The sequence below is a fragment of the Neophocaena asiaeorientalis genome, unplaced genomic scaffold (genome assembly GCF_003031525.2).
Source record: "Neophocaena asiaeorientalis asiaeorientalis breed wild unplaced genomic scaffold, Neophocaena_asiaeorientalis_V1.1 scaffold85, whole genome shotgun sequence".
Classification (NCBI taxonomy): domain Eukaryota; kingdom Metazoa; phylum Chordata; class Mammalia; order Artiodactyla; family Phocoenidae; genus Neophocaena; species Neophocaena asiaeorientalis.
In genome coordinates this window covers 5,674,151-5,693,825 of record NW_020174301.1, presented here as the reverse complement: position 1 = coordinate 5,693,825, position 19,675 = coordinate 5,674,151, and the positions used below count along the sequence as shown (strand labels likewise).

At 35.1% G+C, this 19,675-nt stretch overlaps 1 protein-coding gene across 1 annotated transcript in view; it reads right to left on the bottom strand.

Annotated features, from left to right (window-relative positions):
- The window catches only part of ATRNL1 (attractin like 1), a 675,777-nt gene that overhangs the window by 566,992 nt on the left and 89,110 nt on the right, over window positions 1–19,675 (bottom strand). The window contains exon 9 of the mRNA XM_024756087.1: window positions 18,412–18,595. Within this exon, the coding sequence (XP_024611855.1) occupies window positions 18,412–18,595 (184 nt within the window). The remainder of the gene's footprint in view (window positions 1–18,411; window positions 18,596–19,675) is intronic.

Below are 19,675 nucleotides of genomic sequence, written 5' to 3'. Positions count from 1 at the left end.
CTAAACTCCTTAACTTGAGATATCTGGTTTTTTTTTTTTTTTTTTTTTTTTTTGCGGTATGTGGGCCTCTCACTGTTGTGGCCTCTCCCGTTGAGGAGCACAGGCTCTGGATGCGCAGGCTCAACGGCCATGGCTCACGGGCCCAGCCGCTCCGTGGCATGTGGGATCTCCCCGGACCGGGGCACGAACCCATGTCCCCTGCATCAGCAGGCGGACTCTCAACCACTGCACCACCAGGGAAGCCCTGGTTTTCTTTAAATTAACAGCAATCTTTTGATGTTCTGACTACCTGGTCTTTGTTGCAAAAACTGCCATATACCTGGCTCCTGCTTGCCTCTTTGGAGCAGTCTCTCAGAGTTATCCGAGATGCTATGTCACAGGCTTAAGTCCTCAGATTTGTCCACCGAATAAAACATTAACTCTCAACTTTTAGGTTGTGCACTTTTTTTTCAGTCGACACTGCCTTCATCCTCCCACAGAAGCACTGATTTTGTCAACTACTCAGAGACAGGAGTACCTTTGTAGGTGCCCAGCAGAGAAGTCCTAGCACCACTTGGAGCAAAAATTCCAAGAACAGGACTGAAGAGGGTAAGAAGAACAGTTTCACTTTACCACATCACCCCCACCCCCAAGGCAACAGCTCACTGCCAAGAGAAACTCATTCAATCTGCTCTTTCTCCCAGGGGGAAAGTGAGAACCTAGTAAGTGCCTAGCTTCCATGGCCAAGCGGGATGATGCCCAAGAAGCCCACTTCTTTCTCACCCATTCCAAAACAATGACAGGATGGGCAGGGGAGGGAAAAGGGGGCTCACGGCAACCAGGGTAAAAAACCCAGCAGGGCTAATGTTTCTACTAACTACCTCATGAACTCTACAGAGAGGCCCACCCATAAATCTACAGTGTATTACCTGTAGATTCACCTCAACTAGCACACCCATGCTCCCAACAATCCATAAATCCCTCCCCCACATAGCCCGCACCCCATACACACCCCTGCAGACAGCACACTTTAGCTTCTGCAGGTCATGAATGAGCACACACATATAACCGGCTCAACTCTGTTGCCACGGAAGAGTGTGCATAACCTTGAACACTTCAGGCACTGCCCTGGGGAAAATAAATAAGACGCTCTCAGTATCAGGCCTGGCTTTGTGTGATGGAGAAAATTCCATCTCCAAAATATATTAAAAACTCATATAACTCAATAGAAAAAAAGAACAATTTAATTTTAAAATGGGCAGAGGATCTGAACAGACATTTTTCCAAAGAAGACAGAGGGCCAACAGGTACATGAAAAAGTGCTCAACATCACTCAACAAGGAAATGCAAATCAAAACCACAATGAGGTATCACCTCACGCACATACACAAAGCTGTTGGAATGGCTATTATCAAAAACACAGGAAATAAAGTATTGGTGAGGATGTGGAGAAAAGGGAACCCTTGTGCACTGTTGATGGGAATATAAATTGGTACAACCACTGTGGAAAACAGTACTGAGGTTCCTCAAAAACCAATTTAGAATTACTATTACAAATTACAAATCTAATTACAAATTTAGAACTACCAAATTATCCAGCAATTCCCCTTCTGAGTATTTATCCAAAGGAAACAAAATAGCTATCTCAAAAAGATATCTGCACCCCCATCTTCACTGCAGCATTATTTACAATAACTAAGACATGGATACAACCTGAGTGCCCATCAACGGATGAATGGATAAAGATATATATACAAAGGGGAATATTATTCAGCCATTTAAAAAAAAAAAGGAAATCTTGCCATTTGCAACAACACAGATGGACCTTGAGGGCATTACACTAAGTGAAATAAGTCAGACAGAGAAAGGCAAATACTGTATGACCTCACAAATATGCAATATCTAAAAATGTTTTTAAATGAACTTATAGATACAGAGAATAGATTGGTGGCCACCAAAGTCAGGTGGTAGAAGGTGGGTGAAATGAGTAAATGTGGTGAAAAGGCACAAACTTCCAGTTTTAAGACAAATAAGTCCTGGGAATGCAATATACAGCACAGTGATTATAGTTAACAATATTGTATTATGTTTGAAAGTTGTTAAGTACTTAAAAGTTCTCATTACAAGAAAGAAATAATTCATAACTATGTATGTGATGGGTGTTAACCTAACTGTTGTAATCATTTTACAATATATACATATAACAATTCATTATGTTGTACACCTAAAACTAATACAATGTTTTATGTCAGTTTTATTTCAATTTAAAATAATTAATTAATTTAATTTTTAAAAGATAAGTGTTTGCAAGAATGTGAAGAAAAGGGAACCCTTCTATACTATTGGTGGGAATGGAAATTGGTATGGTCAACTTGGAAAACAGTATGAACATTCCAGAAAAAATTTAAAATTTAACTACCAAGAACTATAATATGATCCAGCAATCCCACTTCTGCATATATACCCAATAGACGCAGCTAAAGCCTAGAAAAAATCCAACACCCTTTCATGATAAAAAGCACCCAACAAAATAGAGATAGAAGGTAACTTCCTCAATCTGGTATGGCTGAATGGTGCACCACCACAAAAGATGGATCCATGTCCTAATCTCCAGAACCTGTGAATGTTACCTTATTTGGAAAAAAGTCTTTTCAGATGTAATTAAATTAAGGATCTTGAGATAAGGAACTCATCTTGGATTATCCAGTGGACCTAATCTAATGACAAGTGTCCTTATAAGAGACACACAGAAAAGAGGAGAAGGTAATGTAACTGTGGAGGCAACTGGAATGATTCAGCCACAACTCCAGGAATACTGACAGCCAAAGCTGGAAGAGGCAAGGAAAGGAATTTCCCCTAGCATTTCTGGAGGGGGCACGGCCGTGGTCACACGTTAATTTTGGATTTCTGGCCTCCAGACCTGTGAGAGAATATCTTTCCATTGTTTTAAGCTACACAGTTTGTGGTAATTTGTTACAGCAGCCATAGAAACCCAATAGAAAGGATATATACAAAAAAGAAAAAAAAAAAAACCCAGAGCTAACATCATACTTAATGGTAAAAGATTAAATGTTCCCCCTCTAAGATCAGGAATAAGACAAGGATTTTTGCTCTTGTCACTTTTATTCAACTTTGTATTAGAGATTATAAGAAGGAAAATGGGCAAGACCATAAAATTAAATGCATCTAAATTAGAAAGGAAGAAGTAAAAGTCTCATTATTTGCAGATGACATGATCTTATACATAGAAATTCAAAGAAATCCACAAAAAACTGCTAGAACTAATAAGTGAGTTTAGCAAGTTTGGAGGTTAAAATAAAATAAAAATAAATTGTATATCTAAAACCAGAAGTGAAAAATCCCAAGATAAAAATAATAAAACAATTCAATTTACATTAGTATGAAAAAGTATTTAAAAATAAATTTAATGAAACAAGTATTAAATTTAAACCATGAAAACTAGAAAACATTGAAGAGAGAAATTAAAGATAGCCTAAAAAAATGAAAGGATATCCCATTTACATGGATTGGAAAACAAAATATTGTTAAGATGACCATACTCTCCAAACTGATCTACAGATTCAACTCACTCTCTATAAAATCCCAGCTGGATACTTCTCTCATTGACAAACTAATCCTGTGATTCACGTGGAAATTCAAGGGCCCAGGATAGCCAACTCAATGAAAGGAAAGAATACTCTTTTCAACAAATGGTGCTAAGGCAACTGGATATCTAGGTACAAAAGAGAGAAACTGAACCCTTCCCTTACAATATATGCAAAAATTAACTAAAAATTGATAAAAGGCCTAAATTTAAGAGCTACAAGTGATAAAACTCTTAGAAGAAACTACAGAAGTAAATATTCCTTGCCTTGGGTTAGGCAATGGATGCTTAGATATGACACCAAAAGCTTAAGTGACAAAATATATAACAGATAAAATGGTCTTAAAAATTAAAATTTCTGAGCTTCAAAGGACACTAAAAATAAAGTGAAAAACAACATACAGAATGGGAGAAAATATTTGCAAATCACATATCTGATAAAGGATTTATATCTAGAATATATAAAGTACTCTCTCAACTCTAGAAATAATAACTCTAGAAATAGAAGGGCATTTCCTTACCTTGATAAAAAAAATTTATCAAAAAAACTAGAGGCTGAGTCAAGATGGCAGTGTGGGAAGACATGGAATTAGCATCTCCCCACAACTAGGGCGCCTGCTGGCCGCTAATGGGGGACTCTGACACCCAAGGATAAGGGAGGAACCCCAAAGTGAACCAGTAGGACGTAGGGGGACTGAGGAGGGAGGAGAAGTGGAGGCCACACAGGATCAGTGCCCCTGAGGCTGGGGAGATCAGGAGAGGCAGGTGGGAGGGACTCTCCGGGAAGAGCAGGAGAGGAGCAGAGGGCGACTGCCCCATCCACTCAGGGCCAGGGAGCCTGCTGAGCTCCCAGGCCGATCCCCTGCCCTCCAAACTCCCCTCCAGGCTGCATGGGTCCTTGGGGGCATAGGAGGGAGGCCAGGGAGATCAGGAGAGGTAGGTGGGAGGGGCCCTCCCAGACTGGAGGAGTAGGAGAGGAGAGGAGGGTGTTTGCCATGCCCACTCAAGCCCAGGAAGAATGCTGGGCTCCCAGGTAAGGTTCCTGCCCTCTGAGACCAGGGGTGGGGGCACGCCTCAGCCCCTTCTGTTCCTTGAGCCTAAGTCCCATGCCCCACAGCCCCTAGGGCCTTTTGCAGCCCTGTGGGCCCTGAGCATTGGCTCCGCCCACCACCCAAACCTGGTCCTTGCTTAGGCTCCACCCTCCACAGCCAAGGCCTTCCCCCACACCCTTTTATTTCCGGCCCCCTTGTCTTTTGTACTATTATGGTACTGTTGTACCTCCCAGTTGTTGATTCATCTATATTTTTATTTTTATATTCTTCCTAACATATCTCTTAGTTTCCTAGTCTAATTTTATATTTTACTTTGTTATTGTTCTTGGCTTTTTTGGGTTTGTTTTTTTTTTTGCCGCCACAGGCGGCTTGGAGGATCTTGGTTCACGAGCCCAGGGTCGGGTGAAAGATCCTGCAGTGGGAGTTCCAAGTCCGAACCACTGGACTAACAGAGAACCTCAGACCCCAGGGAATATTCATCTGAGTGAGGTCACAGAGTTCCTCATCTCAGCACCAAGACCCAGCTCTACCCAATAGTCGACCAGAGCCGGAAAGCTCAGGCCAAACAACCAGTAAGACAGGAACACAATCCCACTCATAAAAAAAAAAAGAGATGGCAAAAAAATATGTCACAAATGAAAGAGCAAGGTAAAAACCTACAAGATTAAATGAAGAGGAAATAGGCAATCTACCTGAAAAAGAATTCAGAGTAATGATAGTAAAGAGAATCCAGAATCTCAAAAACAGAATGGAGGCACAGATTGAGAAAATACAAGAAATGTTTAACAAAGATCTAGAAGAACTAAAGAACAAACAAACAGAGATGAACAACATAACAACTGAAATGAAAAATACACTAGAAGGAATCAATAACAGAATAACTGAGTCAGAAGAATGAATAAGTGAGCTGGAAGACAAAATGGTGGAAATAACTGCCAAGGAGCAGAATAAAGAAAAAAGATTTCATTACTATCACAAGTAATGAAATTGAAACCATAATTAAAAATCTTCCAACAAACAGAAGTCCAGGACCAGATGGCTTCACAGGCGAATTCTATCAAACACTTAGAGAAGAGCTAACACTGATCCTTCTCAAACTCTTCCAAAAAATTGCAGAGGGAGAAACACTCCCATATTAATTCTATGAAGCCACCATCACCTGATACCAAAACCAGAAAAAGATATCATAAAAAAAAGAAAATTATAGACCAATATCACTGATGAACACAGACACAAAAATCCTGAACAAAATACTAAAAAACAGAATCCAACAGCACATTAAAAGGCTCAAGTGGGATTTACCCCAGGGATGCAAGGTTTCTTCAATGTATGCAAATCAATCAATGTAATACACCACATTAATAAATTAAGGAATAAAAACCATATGATCATCTCAATAGATGCAGAAAAAGCTTTTGACAAAATTCAACACCGATTTATGATAAAAACTCTCCAGAAAATGGGCATAGAGAGAACCTACCTCAACAAAATAAAGGCCATATATGACAAACCCACAGCAAGCATCATGCTCAATGGTGAAAAACTGAAAGCATTTCCACTAAGATCAGGAACAAGACAAGGATGTGTACTCTTGCCACTCTTATTCAACATAGTTTTGGAAGTCCTAGCCCCAGCATTCAGAGAAGAAAAAGAAATAAAAGGAATACACTGGAAAAGAAGAAGTAAAACTGTCACTGTTTGCCGATGACAAGACACTATACATAGAAAATCTAGAAAACTACTAGAACTAATCAATGAATTTGGTAAGTTGCAGGATACAAAATTAATGCACATAAATCTCTGGCATTCCTATACCAACAACGAAAAATCAGAAAGAGAAACTAAGGAAACACTCCCATTTACCACTGCAAGAAAAAGAATGTAATACCTAGGAATAAACCTGCCTAAGGAGGTGAAAGACTTGTACTCAGAAGACTATAAAACAGTGATGAAAGAAATCAAAGATGACAAAAACAGATGGACAAATATACCATGTTCTTGGATGGGAAGAATCAATATTGTGAAAATGACTATACCACCCAAAGCAATCTACAGATTCAATGCAATCCCTATCAAACTACCAATGACATTCTTCACAGAATTAGAACAAAAAATTTTACAATTCGTATGGAAACACAAAAGACCCTGAATAGCCAAAGCAATCTTGAGAAAGAAAAACGGACTTGGAGGAATCAGTCTCCCTGACTTCAAATTATATCACAAAGGTACAATAATCAAGACAGTATGGTACTGGCACACAAACAGAAATATAGATCAACGGTACAAGACAGAATGCCCAGAGATAAACCCACGCACATATGGGCACCTAATTTACAACAAAGGAGGCAAGAACATACAATGGAGAAAAGACAGCCTCTTTCCCAGTGGTGCAGTAATGGAAATAAAAACAAAAATAAACAAATAGGACTTAACTAAACTTAAAAGCCTTTTCACAGAAAAGGAAGCAATAAAGAAGACAAAAAGATAACCCTCAGAATGGGAGAAAATATTTGCAAATGAAACAACAGAAAAAGGATTGATCTCCAAAATATACAAACAGCTCATGAAGCTCAATATCAAAAAAACAAACAATCCAGTTAAAAAATGGGCAGAATACCTAAATAGACATTTCACCAAGGAAGACATACAGATGGCTAAGAGGCAAATGAAAAGATGCTCAACAACACTAATTATTAGAGAAATGAAAATCAAAACTAGAACGAGGCATCACTTCACACCAGTCAGAATGGCCATCATGAAAAAAATCTGCAAACAACAAATGCTGGAGAGGGTGTGGAGAAAAGGGAACCCTCTTGCACTGTTGGTGGGAATGTAAATTGATACAGCGACTATGGAGAACAGTATGGAGGTTCCTTAAAAAACTAAAAATAGAACTACCATATGACCCAGCAATCCCACTACTGGGCATATACCCTGAGAAAACCATAATTCAAAAAGAGACATGTACCACAATGTTCATTGCAGCACTATTTACAATAGCCAGGACATGGAACCAACCTAAATGTCCATCGACAGATGAATGGATAAAGAAGATGTAGCATATATATACACTGGACTATAACTCAGGCATACAAAGAAACGAAATTGAGTTTTTTGTAGTGAGGTGGATGGACCTAGAGTCTGTCATACAGAGTGAAGTAAGTCAGAAAGAGAAAAACAAATACCATATGCTAACACATATATATGGAATGTAAAAAAAAAAAATGGTACTGCTGAACCTAGTTTCAGGGCAGGAAAAGAGATAGACATAGAAAATGGACTTGAGGACATGGGGTGGGAGGGCAAAGCTGAGGCGAAGGGAGAGTAGCATCGACATACATACACTACCAAATGTAAAATGGTTGGTGGAAGCAGCAGCATAGCACAGGGAGATCGGCTCAGTGCTTTGTGATGAAGGGTGGGATAGGGTGGATGGGAGGGAAGCTCAAGAGTGAGGGGATATGGGGACATGTGTATGCATATGGCTGATTCGTTTTGTTGTGCAACAGAAACTAACACAGTATTGTGAAGCAATTATACTCCAATAAAGATCTATTAAAAAAAACAATTATACTAATGGCAAGAAAATGGAAAGCTGTTTTCATTCTAAGAAAGAGCAAGGCTAGATATACTCTCTCACCACTCCTATTCAACATTTTACTGGAAGTCCTAGTTAGTGCAATAAGACAAGAAAAGGGAATAAAAGGATATACAAAACGGTAAGGAATAAATAAAACTGTCTTTTTTCACACATGATATGATTGCCTATGTAAGAAATCCCAAACAATCAACAACAACAACAACAAAAAACAAAACACTCCTGGAACTAATAAGTAATTATGGCAAGGTTGTAGGATATGAGGTTAATATGCGATAGTCAATCGCTTTTTTACATATTAACAATGAACAATGGATACTTGAAATAAAGACACAACACTTATATAGCATCCCCACAAAACTGAAATAGGTATAAATCTAACAAAATATGTATAAGATCTATATTGGGAAAATTACAAAACTTTGATGAAAGAAATCAAAGAGGTAAATAAAGGGGTAGGCCATATATAATACATGGACAGGACGATTCACTACTGTCAAGATGTCAGTTCTTCCCAGCTTAGTCTATATATTCAATGCAATCCCAACAAAATTCTCACAAGAATAGCCAACACAATACTGAGAGAGAGGAATAAATTCAGAGAACTAATGCTACTTCAAGACTTACTATAAAGCTACAATAATAAAAACAGTGTGGTACTGGGGAGAGAACGGACACATAGATCAATGGAACAGAAAAATAAGCCCAGAAATAGACTCACAAATAGTCAACTAACTTCTGACAAAAGAACAAAAACAACTCAAGAGAGAGAGGACAGTCATTTCAATAAATGGTGCTGAAACAACTGGACATCCACAAAAAAAAGGAGTTTGACAGATCTTACACCTTCTACAAAAATTAACACAAAATGAATCACAGGCCTAAATGTAAAATGAAAACTATAAAACTCCTAGAAGATAATATAGAAGAAAATCTGGGTGACCGTGAGTTTACTGGTGACTTTTTAGATACAGCACCAAAAGCACAAATCATGAAAGAAAAAAATGATAAGTTGGGTTTCATTAAAATTAAAAACCTTGACTCTATGAAAGACACCATTCGGAGAATGAAACAGTAAGCCACAGACTCGGAGAAAGTATTTGTAGCAAATACCTGATAAAGGACTTGAATCCAAAATATAAAAAGAACTCTTAAAACTCAACAATTAGAAAACAAATAACTCAATTAAAAATTGGCAAAAGGTCTGAACAGATACCAAAGAAGACACACAGATGGCAAAATAAGCATATGGAAAAATGCTCATTATAGGTCATTAGGGAATTACACCTTAAAACAATGAAATACCACTACCTATTAGAATGGATAAAATTCAAAACACTGACACCAAATGCTAGCAAGGATGCAGAGCAACATTCATTGCTGGCGGGAATGAAAAATAGTACAACCACTCTTACAGAACTAAACATACTCATAAAAATAAACACTCTTACCACACAATCCAACAATTGCACTCATTGGTTGAAATTTTATGTCCATGCAAAAAACTGCAAGTGGATGTTTATAGCAACTTTATTCATAACTGTCAAAACTCGGAAACAACCAAGATGTTCTTCAACAGGTGAATGGATAAACAACTGTACCACGTCCATACAATAGAATATTATTCAGTGATAAAAGAAATGGGCTATTAAGCCATAAAAAGACTTGGAGGAACCTTAAATGCAAACTGCTAAGTGAAAGAAGCCAATCTAAAAAAGGATTTATACTATATGATTCCAACTATATAACATTCTGGTAAAGGCAAAAACAATGAAGACAGTAAAAATATCAGTGGTTGCCAGAGTTTGGGCAGGGAGAGAGGGAGATAAGCACACATGATTCCTAGGGCAATTGAAACTATTCTACATTATACAGTAGCAGTGGAATATGTCATTATACATGGTGTAAACCCACTGGACCAACAACACAAAAGTAAATGCTAATGTAATCTACGGCCTTTAGTTAATAATAATGTATCAATATTGACTCAATTGTAACAAACGTACCACACTAATACAAGATGTTAATAATAGAGGGACTTGGGGTGGGGAAGATGTGGGAGTATTGGGGAAATCTCCATACCTTTTGCTCACTTTTCTTTAAACCTAAAACTGTTCTAAAAACTAAAGTCTATTAATTAAAGGACAACAAAATAAAATGGTGGTGATAAAAACTGCAGTTGCTTTTCCAGATATGATATCTTTACTGCAATAAATAAACCCTACCCTTAGTACCTGGTAAGCAGATAATTTTTTAAAATATATGAATTGTAAAGTGGGATCTGGGTTTCTCACTTTCAAAAGGAATTTACAAATATGGAAGACAGGTCTAAAATAAATCCTGTAATGTTGTATTACATCATTATGCAGTTTAGACAGACAAGGTTTAGACAGACAGACATATATACAGACACAGAGCTATATACCCACTTCTATAAATAAGTATAAACATGTGTGTCTTTGTAAATTTTCTGGCTCCATCTTCTGATAGGGTCTATAAACACATCAAAAAAACAATAAACATACCTAGTCCCCTAATCTTGGTTTTTAAATACCATTCTCTACTAAAAGTAATCTAGGTTCCTTAGGGGAAATGACTTACTCCAGCAGGGAAACTATAAGATGTAAACAGAATTTTTTTTTTTTTTTTTTTGCATCTCTGCCAGAAAGTGTAGAAATGCACTAGAGTGACTGGGGACATGTCTAAAGAATAGAGGAGCCTTACTGAAAGAAGCTCACGATGGCCAAATCTGGGATACTTTGAACGCCAAAATAAAGAATAGTAATTGATTATAGAACATTGATTAAAATAAAAATCCATCAATTGATACTGATATAAGTGAACACACAACTTGGGATATTTACAAGAAATAATATTACAATATCACTGTTTGGTAACCATCACAGTGATAACAAGAATGATCAATGGATGCTAAAACTAGTGTGTAAAAGTTTAATGAGAAACAAAATATTTACATAGTCTCAAAGTATCTCCACACAGTGTTTATTAATTTAAAATGGAAAAATTGTATCTTTACAGTGGAGAAACCTGGAAACACTTTAACTATTACTTTAACCAAGATATGAAAGTTAACTTCTGCATGAAAGTTCATAGCAGCCTCATTCAAAATAGCCCAAAGTGAAAACAACCCAAATGTCCATCAACTGATGAGTGGATTAACAATATGAGGTATATTCATACAGTGGAATATTATTCAGCCATAAAAAGAATTAAGTACAGAATTATACTACGGCATGGATGAACCCTGAAAAATTATGCTAAGTGAAAGAAGCCAGATGCAAAATGTCGCATACTGTACATTCCATTTATATGAAATATTGAGAATAGGCAAATCTATAGAAACAGAAAGTAGGTTAGCAGTTTCCAGGAAATGGAGGGAAACGATATAGGAAAGTATAGGATTTCTTTTTGCGGTGATGGAAATACTCTGGAATTATTGATGGTTGCATAACACTATATATACTATATATACATAACACTATATATATACTATATATACTAAAAACCACTGAATTGTACACTTTAAATGGTTACAATGGAGAATTTTATGTTATATGAATTTTATTTCAATAAAAGTTTTTTCCGAAAAAAAAAAAATCCATAGAACACATTTTAGTGATCTACCAAAATGCAAACCCTGAATCTAATCATGAGGAAACATTAGACTCACCACTTTTTTAGTATTTCTAGAAGTATAGCTGAAATATTTTTTTTAACTGGAAAAAACTGGAAAAAATACCAAATTTATAATTACAGTTGCAATGTAAATGTAAATGATAATGACTGTAAATGATTGTAAATGATGTTTAATATGTTCCTTATATGTTAAAACATATTGTGCTTTTATTATTGTGTTTTAAAGGAACACAATAATAGAGAAAATGACTTCAACAATAGGACAAGAAAATTTGAGGTCTCTACTATCACAGAAAAGCCTTGACATAGAAGAAAAAAATGAAGATGTGGGCTCCTACTGCAAGCTCTACAAACACATATGTGCAAAAAACGTTATGAGACACCTCATCTAACAAGGCTAACAAATCAAGACCATAGTGGCCCTGGTCCTCAAAATCATTACAGCAAATTAAAAGTCTCTTAGCAAAGGATAATACAGTACTAATTAATAAAACATCCTAACAATACAAAAGGAATCATTTTTGAGAAATAGGAATTCCTATAAATACAGGATGTTTTAGATAGTGCTTCCGTGGTACTATATTAATTCTGTACTTTAAACAATCTTTGAAATCACATATACTTGAAATATGTTTTCATATTAATGGTAATCTGGTTACATGAAATGATTTCTTCTAGCTTCTTAAATTTGGTATAATGAGAATTAGTTTTACATTAAAGTATTCAAAGCTAGTTTATTAAACTATCAAGTTTTTGTGATTTCCTAAAAATGTAGCTGCCAGAGGTTTTGGAAAATGATATAAGACAATTTTATAAATATGTTATTAGTTACTTATATTCTACTAAATACTGATGAACATGCTATTCATGATGTTTATCCTTGATAATTTCTCTGCATAATGAGTGTCTGAAATATAGTATATATGTATACTATATTTGTACTGCATACATATATGCATTTGTTGAATATATAACTAAAATAACTATTTAATAGGATACATACATTACATATGGGTGTGTGAATGTATTCAAATTTAGGAGAAACTGTCAAAACGTTTTTCAAATGCTTCTACTGGTTTATACACACTTGGATTATCAATATTGTAAATTTTAACCATTTAAGTGGGTGTGTAGTGGTACCTGAATTTAAATAACCCTGTGGCTAATAAGGTTGAGCAACTTTTAAAATGCATTTTGGTCATTTGGATATCCTTTTGTTCAAGTCGCCTGCCCATTTTCTCTTGAGTCATCTGACATTTTCTTGTTGATCTGTAGTACTTCTCTACATATTCAGGAATAGAGACCTTTGTTGACTTTATGTGTTGCAAATATCTCCTACACTGCAGCTTGCCTTTTCACCTTCTTAGTGATATTTTTTAGACATACATAGTTCAGTCTATCCTTTTTCCTTTATTAAGAGTATTATTTAGATACTATTTTTAAAGTCTTTCTTTGCCAACAAAAGCAAAGATATTTACCTGTTATCTTCTACAATATTTATTATTTTACATTCCATACTTAGATTTACAATTGATCTGAAATTAATTTTTGTGTATGATTTGAAGCAGGGCCCTAAATTCATTTCTTTCAATTGTATACCAATTGGCCCAGAATAATTTATTGAAAAAACGACTGTGTAGTGCCAACTTTGTTACAGTAAGTGCCAATAAATGTGTAGGTCTGTCTGGGGAATTCCTATTTGCTACAATGGTCTATGTCCCTGTCTTTGCAGCAACACTTAATTACTGTAGCTTCGAATTCATGAAATCTAGGAGAGAAGTCTTCCAGCTTTGTTCTTCTAAAAGTTTTGGTTTAGCTATGATTGGTCTTCTGCATTTTCACATAATTTTTAAATAAGCATGTCAATTTCTAAAAGAAAAATGCTTTCTGCAATTTTGTTTTGGGATTACATTAAATCTAAAGATCAATTTGGGCAGAATAGATATCTCTAACAATATTGTTTCAATTAATTATCATTATGTACCTTCCATTTATTTAGGTCTTCAATTTCTCACACGGTTTTTGAGTTTTCTATGGAAAGATCCTCTGTATATGTCATTACATTTACGTCTCAGGTTGTTGATGTTCTGATGATAAACTGTATTGCTTTTATTGTAATGCTTTTAAATTGTATTTAAAATTGTACTGCTTTTAAATCATCATTTTCTAATTGTTCCCGGTATACAAAATTATATTAGATTGGTTTTCTTTATATTGACCTTATACCTAGCAACCTATTACCCATATATCTTTTATACTTTGTTATTCCCTTTAACTTTAATTGTATTATTGCACTGGCTGGAAATGCCAATACAATGTTGAATAGAAACACTGATAGTAGCCATTCTTATTCATTTCTAAACTTAAAGGAAAATTTTTCAACATTACACTATAATTTTTGCAATAAAGTTTTTCTATTGGTTTGTACCTTTTACCACACAAATAGTTTGCTTCTATTCCTATTGTATTTGAGTTTTTATCATGAATACTTGTTAAATTTTATCTAAACTTTCCTTTGCAACATTTGAGAAGATTATATGCCTTCACTTCTTTATTCTTTTAATGTGTTAATTACTCTGATTTTATGAATTTTTAATTAACCTTATATTCTTAGAGTGAACCCAAATGATGTATTATACTTTTCATAAATTGCTGGATTCACCTGATATTTTGTATCTATTTTCATGAAAAATATAACACTATAATTTCTTACCTGTAATATCTTTTTCATAGTTTTGTATCAAAGTTTTGCTAGCCCCATAAATTGCAAAATAATTATTTCTGTTCTCTGAAATTTTGTGAAGGACTGGTATTATTTCTTAAATATGTACTTCTTAAATGTTTGGGCAAATTCACCAGTAAAGTGATCTGGGCATGGAGAGTTTTGGGTTTTATTTTGTCTTGTTTTGTTTGTGCTTGTTTTTTAAGGGAAGAGCATTTCAAGTATAGATTCTATTTCTTTGCTATAATGTTATCCCAATTTTCTGTCTTTCCATGTGTCAATTCTGGTTTCATTTTTCTAGACATTTGACATGGTTCATTTGATTTTTTTTAAATTCACTGTCATACAGTTGCTTATCATATGCTTTTATTGTCTTTTAATGTCTGTGGAACTTAATGCCTGTAATGTCCTTTTTCATTCTGGATTTGGTTATTTGGAGAGATTGGTTCCAGGAGCCTCACGGATACCAAAATCCACAGATGTTCAAGTCCCTTATATAAAATGGCATAGTATTTCCATATACCTACACACATCCTCCTGTATACTTTAAGTCACTTCTAGGTTACTTATAATACCCAATACAATGTAAATGCTATGTAAACAGTTGTAAATATAATGTACATGCTATGTAAACAGTTGCTGGCACATGACAAATTCAAGTTTTCTTTGCTTTTTGGAACTTTCTGGAAATTTTTTTAATATTTTCAATCCATGGTTAGTTGAATCCACAGATGCAGAGGGCCAACTGTAATCTCTGTTTCTAAATCTGGGTAGGGATTTATCTATTATTCTTCACAAACAACCAACTTTGCTGATTTTTGGTGGCTATATGATCATCTCTATCATATGTTTGTTTTCTATCTCACTAATTTGTACTCTATCTCCTATTCTCTTTCTTTTCCCTATCTTTATTTACTTTATCCCTTCTTTGGGATTAATCTGCTGTTCTTTTCTTTTAATTTTTTTAACTTCTTAGACAGATTTTCAAGCTTTTTAAAATCTTTCCTAATAAATGCATTTAAAGTTATAAATCTCCCTCCTGGCAGCATCATAATCATCTTGATTTTGATTCAAAAGTTTTAAATACTTTTATACTTTTTGTATATTTTCCAAGCAGCATAGGGCTAGGTTTTATTTTTATACCCAGTCCAAAAATCTTTAGCTTTTGACTGGAATATTTGTCTCCTACATTCAGTGTAACTGGAATATTTACTTCCTCACATTTAGTATAATTGTAACATATTTGGAGTTAAATATACCATCTTCCTTTATATTTGTCCCAACTTTACTTTGTTCCCTTTCTATTCCTTTCTTGTTTTCTTCCAAATACATTAAGTACTATTCTCATTTTTCCCTCTATTCACCTGTTGGATATACAGTGTTTTACTTTTATATTTTGTTGTTACCTAATGATTACAATATAAATCCTTAACTATTAATGTCTACTATAAATTAGTTTTTTATCAATTCCCATATGATACAAGGACCTTAGTAATGTTGAACACCATTTACCCTTCTTCCTGATTTATGTGCTGCTATTATCATCCATTTAAATTTTGTATATATTTAAGCCTCTATTACTATTATAGTATTATACAATAAATAATCACTTAGATATACCCTTTCCATTTCTCTATTCCTTCTAGTATCTAGGATCATTTTTCTTCGACTTCAATATTTTGAAGATCTATTTAGCATTTTCTTTATTTATTTAGTGTTTGCTGTATTGCAGGTCTGCTGCTGTCAAATTCATCTTGTTTTTCTGAAAAGTCCATGTTTTCCTTTCATTTTTTAAGGGTTTTTCACTGGGTGAAGAACTTTGGACTGATGATATTTTCCTCCAGCCATTTGAAGACACCATGTCTTCTAGATTCCATTTTTTCAGTTAAAAAAACCAGTTGTCAGTCTTAGTGTTGCTTCTTTAAAGAGAATATGCCTTTTTCCCCTCTGGCTGCTTTTCTCATTCTATTTGGGTTTTCATCAGTTTTACAGTGATATTTCTAAGTGTAAGTTTCTTTGTACTCACCCCCTTGGTACTCAAGGAATTTCTTCAATTTGTAGCTAGCTATCCTTTGTCACTTTTGAAAATTCTCAGTCATTTAAGACTTCAAACAGTGGTCCACGTTATCTTCTCAATCCTCTTCTTCTGGACCTCAATTACATGCATGTTAGAACATTTCCACAAGTCCCTTATAATTCTTTCCCTGTTTTATTTTTCATTCTTTGTCTTTCTTTATTTCAACATGGGTATTTCCTTCTGACCCATCTTCCATTTTTTTAATCCCCCCCTCAGCTGTGTCTAACCTGCTGTAAACATATCCAAAGAATTTTTAATTCATTTAATCTACTTTCTATTTCTATAATTTCCATTTCATTCTTTAGTAAAAACTTCCAGTTGTCTGTTAATATTTTCCTACCTTATATTTTAATTCCTTGATCATAAAATCCTTATTATTTTAAAGTTTCTGTCTGAAAATGCCATTATCCTATAGGTATATTTCAAATGGCTGGGTTTTTTTCATGGCTTTTCTTTTCCTAAGCCTTATTATTTTTTATTTTGTAACAAATATTGTATATGAAATAATTTGAGGCTCTGTATGATATTGTCTTCCTCAAGAGAGGATTTACTTTTGCTCTGCCACGAGTTAGACTACGGGCAGAGCACCAAAACCAATGAAAGACCATGATGATTCAAAGATAAGTTTATACTCACTCATAGGTTTAGAACTTCAGGAACCTGACTACATTGTGAAGTGTGTAACAAGACCCCTATTCCTTGGCACACCTAGAAATCCATTTTGATCCTCCATATTGATTGACGAAAGTTCTGCTCAGTTTCTCAGGCAGTTTTCAGGATTTATAATTGTCTCAAGGACAAAAGTTGTGCAAAATGCCAATCATACCTCCCTTTTCATTCTATCTCTCCTTAATCTTGACCAACAAATAGGACTGTCTTTATATTCCTATGATGCCTTAAAAAGATGTAACTCCTAATTTTTCTCAGTGGAAAGAGTAGTCCAGAATAATCCATTTCCCCATTGAAAAAGAATTTCTCTAAACACACATTTACTAATAGCTCAGCAAGGTAGCCTATCTACTAAAATATAATACTGCATTTTATTAAACTAAAAAAATGAAAATAGGAAAATTACCCAAAGGAAAAGTCTTCATTTTTTTAATTTCATCTTCCTTTTTTTAAATAAAGTGTAAATTAGAATATATGTTTGAAAGTGACAGTGAAGAGGATAGAACAAATCACAATTTGGTGGAAAACTGTATTTCATTTAAACACATAAAGTAATTTCATATAAGTTTAAAAGAATGTTTAGTGTTTAAAAACAAAAAGGGGGTCACTTCCCAGGCCCTACAAAAGAAAATGAGTACAACAAAAATTCTATTTTAAAACTTGTATACCTAGAAAAAGCAATTCACTAAATAGAAAACACGAGTGCAAATGAACACATAAAAATATGCTTATTCACTATAGCAATCAGGGTATGCACATTAAAATATTAGTACAATACCACTCACTTCCACTGCACTGGCAAAAGGAAAATATCCTCATAATTACCAAGTGTTGGTGAGACTACGAAGAAACAAGGGCACTTATACCCTGCTGGTGGAAGTGTACATTATCACAGTGACTTGAGAAGCAATTAGGCAACGGGTAGTAAAGTTAAGGATGTGAATATCCTCACACACAGCAATTTCACTTTTACGTATGTACCCTAGAGAAACTCTGGCATATGTGAAATGACCAGTACAAGATGTACAATGTACTTCTGCCCAATCTACTCACCAAGTCTTAGTGTTAACTTCATACTTATAAAGGTCATCTACCAATCCATATTTGTTGCCTGGTAATGCTTTATAGCCTCCATGAACATAAATGGACTTTGTTATTTCATCATACACACTGGTATGGCCATATCCACCTTGAACAATAGCTCCTTTAGTTTCCGGAACAAGCCAAGTGTTTGATGCTGTAAGAGAAAGAAGATAAATCATGAACTCAAATAGTATTTAGAAATAAAACTAATATACCACCAAACTACCAACAAGTTCATTCTAATACCACATTTTATGAGTAAAGTATACCTAATAATTATTTAATTAAAAAAAATTATTAAATATGTGCTAGGTGGTTAAGAATCCGCCTGCCAATGCAGGAGACACAGGTTCAATCCCTGGTCTGGGAAGATCCCACATGCCACAGAGCAACTAAGCCCATGTGCCACAACTACTGAGCCTGCACTCTAGAGCCCGTGAGACACAACTATTGAGCCCACGTGCCACAACTACTGAAGCCCATGTGCCTAGAGCCCATGCTCTGCAACAAGAGAAGCCACCACAATGAGAAGCCCACGCACCACAACAAAGACCCAACGCACACAAAATAAATAAATAAATTTATTTTTAAATATGTGCTAGTTAGTTACTATGTTGGGTGCTAGGGATTGAAGGTAAATAAGACTGGTCTTTTTGCAAATTTTAATTAAACACTGAAATATTGAAAATACCTAATTTTTGTATGTGAGAGAGAAAATGAAAACTTTATTCTCACATACATTTCTGTATTTGTAAACAAACCTGAAAAAAAAAGACTTAACAAATAGTTTATGAGAGCCTATTATGCCACAGGCTCTGAGTTTAGCCACTGATATTACAAAGACTAAAATTAAGATATGACTCTTGCCCTTAACAATTTTTAGCACTCTGCTGGTCTTTTATCTCTTGGTTATGAGTCCCACTGTCCCTTCTAAGAGTGCTTTGTATTACTGATAAAAACCTAAAAATTAAATTTCCAAGACTCACTGACAGATGTGTTACCGTCAGGTTCCACCAATGAAAGTACTGGGGAGAGCTTAGAAGGCAAAAGGAAGGAAGATTCTGCTTTCTTCTCTAACAGAAGGAACAGGTAGGTGACTACAGTAGGTAATGGCAGTGGTGGTTTTATAGCAACAGCAGCAGGGGTACCACCTGCGCAGTGGCAGCAGTAGCACCTACAGTAAGTAGCTCAGTTACAAATGTGGTCCTAAGCTCCAGCCTGGGTATGTAGCAGC